The 5,452-nt window shown below is 52.8% G+C and overlaps 1 protein-coding gene across 1 annotated transcript; it reads left to right on the forward strand.

Annotated features, from left to right (window-relative positions):
* Positions 1 to 205: 205 nt before the first annotated feature.
* On the forward strand, positions 206 to 3,438 carry LOC125553615 (WD repeat-containing protein 44-like). Its single transcript, XM_048717374.1, has 4 exons — positions 206 to 1,903; positions 2,027 to 2,078; positions 2,170 to 2,255; positions 2,335 to 3,438. The coding sequence occupies exons 1-4, from the start codon at positions 428 to 430 to the stop codon at positions 3,061 to 3,063; spliced, it is 2,343 nt and encodes a 780-aa protein (XP_048573331.1). The 5' UTR covers positions 206 to 427; the 3' UTR covers positions 3,064 to 3,438.
* The last annotated feature ends 2,014 nt before the right edge of the window (positions 3,439 to 5,452 follow it).

Here is a 5,452-nt window from a genome sequence, read left to right on the forward strand (position 1 = left end):
GCCATGCCTTACTGGAGCAGGCACCATGGCAAAAAACATTACAGCCTTACAAAACGTGCCCCTAAATTTAGCAATTTGGAGAGCAAGGGTCTCTCTCCCAGGCATGCGCCGGCAGGCCATTCGTTTTGCCACCGCCAGGCAAGAACCGTACACCATGAGCCATGACAATGGATTCCGGGAGGCGGCGACGGACGACGATGATGGCTGCAGCGAGCAGGAGTCCTTCTTTCAATGCCTCGATCGCGTGAAGCCCCCCGGCGATGGCGACCCAGTCTTCCCCTCCGACGACGGTGAGGAGGATGGCCTCAGCGACGCTGCCCGTGTCTCCTTTGCCACCGCCGTGGATGACCGGCTCCAGGAGGAGCAGGCGGTGCTGGACGAGGATGAGGACTACGAGGAGGAGGACTTGTCGACGTACGACTACGACATGTGGATGGAGGCGGACGAGCCCGTGCCCATCAAGGAGCGTCGCCGCCGACTGCTCCACGGGATGGGCCTCAACAGCAGCAGAGACATCCTCCGAAGCCGCATCGCCAGGACGAGGAATATTTCCAGGCATCCGCCGCGGCGGGCGTTCGCGCCGTCTGCGTCTTCCACGCCACCCGAGATCATGAAACGGCAGCCCATCTCCTTCCTTAAACGTTGCCGGTCGGATAGCCGCCTCGCCGTCCGAGGCGCCGCCGCGAGAAAGCTGACGGCATTACGCCGCGTGCACTCGGCACCGCACTCTCTGCAAGGTTCGCCCGTGCACAGGGCTCTCCGACCAGCCGCTCGTTGTCCGTTGCCATCAGCGGCGTCCAAGGACGAAGGCGGAGGAGAGAATAGAAACTGCAACCTGGATGACGGCAAAGTGTTCGTCGTTAACGGCACCCAGTCCACGGACGGCGCGCGCGGCGCGGCCAACGACGCCCACGGCTACGCCGGGTACACCCCGCTGGTGAAACAGATCATGCGGCGAAGCCAGAGCCAGACTGTGAAGGCGGGGGCGGGGAACAAGGACGGCGGGATGCCGACGATTAAGAAACCACGGTGGCTGAAGAACATGAAGCTCGTCGCCACAGTCGCCGCCCTCATCCACGAGAAAGACAGGGACAGGGACAGGGACAGGTCGTCCGCGCTTCCGTCCGCGATGACCATGTCCAAGTCCAAGTCGGCGTCGGCGGCGGCGGCGGCGGACAGCGCCTCAACGTCGTCGTCGTCCACCGAGCGGCTCAAGGTGCACCACTCCGGCAAGTCGAGCAAGGACCTGACGGGGCTGTACATGCGGCAGGAGGTCCGCGCGCACGAGGGGTCGATATGGAGCATCAAGTTCAGCGCCGACGCCCAGTTCCTCGCAAGCGGCGGGGAGGACCGCGTGGTGCTTGTCTGGCAGGTCGTGCACACCGACGCCTCCTCCTCTATCCTGACGCCGGATCTCTCGACCGGCAAGCTTCTTCCCCCGCTGGCTCCCGCCGACGGCGGGTCCTTGGCGGGGGCACCGGGGCTGGCAGCGCAGCTGTCGAGAAAGGTCCTGCGCGGGAAGAGCAGCAAGCACGTGCTCCCGGAGCACGTGGTGCTGCCGGAGACCGTGTTCGCGCTCGCCGAGCAGCCGGTGTGCGTCTTCGAGGGCCACGAGGACGACGTGCTGGACCTGTCGTGGTCCAAGCAGTCGTCGAGGTTGCTGTCGTCGTCCATGGACAAGACGGTGCGGCTGTGGGACGTGGAGAGCAAGGCGTGCCTGCAGGTGTTCGCGCACAGCGACTACGTGACGTGCATCCAGTTCAACCCGGCGGACGAAGGCTACTTCATCAGCGGCTCGCTGGACTGCAGGGTGCGCATCTGGAGCGTGGCGGAGCGACAAGTCGTCGATTGGAGCGACCTCAACGACATGGTCACCGCCGCCAGCTACACCCCCGACGGCCAGGTTCATTAATGCGATTCTTGTAGTAGTATCAACTAATCCATTCATCGTCTAAAAACACATCATGCATGCCAAATCCATATGAGCTTAATACGTGTGTTGTTCAAACTTCAATTCTTTTCCTAGGCTGCGATCGTTGGATCGCACAAGGGGTGCTGCCGGTTCTACAAGACAAGAGGTAATCTGAATGTCAGTAGCACGCAATCTGTAGTACTAAATTTATATTTTTAGTATTATGATCAATGAGCATTCTGATGTGTTGGTGCCAGATTGCAAGCTGAACCAGGAGGCTCAGATCGACATGAGCATATCCAAGAAGCGCAAGTCACAGGCGAAGAAGATCACCGGATTCCAGGTACCTGCTCCTTGTTCTTGAGCTGACAAACAATGGCAAACGGATCGGTCGATGTTGACGTCGGATGTTGTTCACGCAGTTTGCGCCGGGGAACCCGTCGGAGATCCTGGTGACGTCGGCGGACTCGCAGATCCGGGTGTTCAACGGCATCACCGTCCTCCAGAAGTTCAAAGGTACGCCAGTGGCGGCAAGGCCATGCTCCGCCTCACCTTTACCAGCAGCACCCGTTCCATTGCCACAAACTCCACAACGAACAGGGAACCCGTGTTTCTGCCTGCCAGGGTTCAAGAACACCAGCAGCCAGCTCTCGGCGTCCTACTCCGGCGACGGCCGCTACGTGGTCTGCGCCAGCGAGGACTCGCACGTGTACGTCTGGAGGCGCGCCGCCGGCGGCATGGGCTCCGCTGCAGGGGGAAGTATCGGCGTCAAGGCCAAGACGTGGCTCACCAGCCGCTCCTACGAGTACTTCTTCTGCAGGGACGTGTCCGCCGCGGTGCCGTGGCCCGGATCCCCCCCGTCGCCGTTCCCGCGCGCGGGAGACGAGCGCGCATCGTCGAGCGTCCATGGCGGCGCTGGCAGGAGAGCGGACAACGACGCGTTTGGCGACGGCGTGCAGCTGCCACCACGTCCCAAGTCCGGGCCGCTTACGTTCCCCGGCTCGCAGGCGGAGATGCTGCGCATGGGGCCGTCGTCGCGGGAGGCCGGCTGCAACGCGTGGGGGATGGTGGTGGTCACGGCGGGCCTGGGCGGGGAGATGAGGGTGTACCAGAACTTTGGGATGCCAGAGGGGATCAAAGGGCAGAAGTGATGGATCTTGATTTGGAATTGGATTCCAAGGGAGGGAGTGGGTCTTGATCTTTGCGGCAGGACAGGAGCATGAGTGCAGCAGCTTTACAAACGATCGAACACATACGACGCACAAGATCGGTCGACGAACATATGTGCTTGTTTGATTGATGGGGTCGGCCCCTTGGCTTTCCCAGTTGTGTGTTTGGGTAGGGCGGACAAGTTTCAAGTGTAGGGAGGAAAGAAGAACAATGTACAATATAGTGAGAAAAAATGTAAACGACACTACGATTGTACTGTATTTAAGTAGATTAAAATGTAAACACGGTACAGTACCTTTTTTTTTGTTGAAACAGGAGAAATATCTTAATGCAAACGCACACATTTTTTTACTTTTTGGATGGTCATAATGCCCTCTTGAACTTCGGATTGAGGCCCTAATTTATCGCATTTGCTATTGGTAAGTTTGACTCAATTGGAGTTCGATCGCTTTGGATTTTTTTTCTCTCGCCTACACATAACTTTGGCCTTAGATGAGTTTGTTATTTATCTACGTGTTTTTGTATGCGTGTTAATTTTGCTATGTGCATTCTAGTTATGCAGAGTCGGGTGTGTATTTTTTGGATGATCATAATGCCCACCTGAACTTTGGATTGAGACCATAATTTATTACATTTGCTATTGGTAAGTTGACTCAAAATTTCGCCATTAAAAGGTGACTTAGAAAGAATTAGAGTCCGTCAACTCTATGGGGAAAAAAGCGGTGGCGATGCCATGAGTTCAAGCATACGGTGTCAAATGCATGCATGTTTACAAAAAGTTGTACTTCCTCCGCTAAAGTTGTACTAAAGTGGTCACAATTAATTTGGATTGCAGAGAGTAAAAAATCGTCCTATCTTTTGCACAATTTTTACTTTTTATTTAGGGTTTTGCAAAAATGTTGTGTGGTCGCATGGGTTTACTTTTGCCATTTGAAGAAAGGGAGGCGAGACGAAGCTTCGAGGCCAAGACGGGGCCTCGGGGTGAACGCGAGCAAGGCTGAGTCAGGAACACGCCACGACTAGAGACGACCTGGCTGGCCATGACGTCTTAGGCGTACGCGACGCGGACACGCCTCGCGGATGGATTTGTAATGCCAGCGTCATCATATATGAAATGCACCAGGTTTAAATAATCATGTGCTCTACCAAAAATGGTGCATTGCTACCAATATGAATGAATGCTCTATCATATATTTGTAACAGTTAGTTACCATCGATTTCGGTTGACTGTTCGTCTTACCATTGATTATAGTTTTCTAAACAACTAAAAAAAGGACTATCACAAAACCGGAGGACAAAGGAGTATGAGAAGAGGATGAGGTGCCAAGGGAAGCTCATATTGGTTTTTGGGAGAGGTTTGTTGCCGGACAGGAGAATGAACATATGGTGATCAGGGGCACTTTAGAATTTGGACATTGCTTTTAGGTACAGAGCATAAGGGGCGATGCGAACTACATACTACATTAGAGCTAAGCATCTTTGTTTGTATCGTTTTCCAACAAAAATGAGTTTATTCTCTTCTCTAAGAATAAGGTTGGAACCACATTGGTCACCCAATTTACGAAGTCCATGTATGGTTTTCCTTGCGACACCAGGGTGAACCCTAGCCGTTCACCCTAAAGTCAAACTCGCCAAATCTCATTTACGTTGTAGATTTGCCTACGAGAATGTCCCACATGCACTTGAGACTCGGTTTGGCAGGGAAATATGCGGGATGTACATGTCTTTCTTCCCTTGAGATGTACATTTGCAAAACTTATCATCAAATTAGCAAACCAAAGTTGAGGATCTTAGATTCAAAGGATTTTCACAGGAATTTTGAGGGACAGAAATACTTAGGAATTTTTCCTATGTTGGTCATTTGATTAATAATATTAAATATTATAGGAATTTTTTCGATGGGATATTTTTTACAACATTCAACAGAAACTTTTGCATCCACTCAAACCTCCTGAAAATAATTATTTTTTTCTTGGCAGGCCAAATAAACTAAAACATGTAGGATTCAAGTGACTACGACATTGTAATTCTATGTTTTTCCTATTCTCACCCTTTTGCAATCTTGTGAATTAGAGAGGCCCTAAGCCAGCCATCATGGAATTTCCTATTTGCCGCTTACTGCGGCAAGTAGTCGCTGCTTCGCACAGGGCGTAGCTCACCCTGGTTTTGCTTCGCGAGATTAAAAAACTGCATCAAAAAATGTTCACGCCCGGGATCGAACTAACAACCTCCTGTAGAAGTACAGGCCGCGGTAGGCATCGCGACTGACTCGTGGATGTGAACGAATAACAAAGCTAAACTTATAAAGAAACTAAAAGCGATGACAAAACTTTAAACCTTCTACTGGTTCTTTCTGGTTTTCTTCACAGT

Source organism: Triticum urartu, chromosome 4 (genome assembly GCF_003073215.2).
Source record: "Triticum urartu cultivar G1812 chromosome 4, Tu2.1, whole genome shotgun sequence".
Lineage (NCBI taxonomy): Eukaryota > Viridiplantae > Streptophyta > Magnoliopsida > Poales > Poaceae > Triticum > Triticum urartu.

What these genes read in the sequence shown, in the direction of transcription:
- LOC125553615 (XM_048717374.1), top strand. Translation starts at nt 428, where the DNA reads ATGTGGATGGAGGCGGACGAGCCCGTGCCCATCAAGGAGCGTCGCCGC. An exon ending in GCTACACCCCCGACGGCCAG is followed by an intron (nt 1,904 to 2,026) that starts GTTCATTAATGC and finishes TTCTTTTCCTAG; the next exon opens with GCTGCGATCGTTGGATCGCA. An exon ending in CCGGTTCTACAAGACAAGAG is followed by an intron (nt 2,079 to 2,169) that starts GTAATCTGAATG and finishes TGTTGGTGCCAG; the next exon opens with ATTGCAAGCTGAACCAGGAG.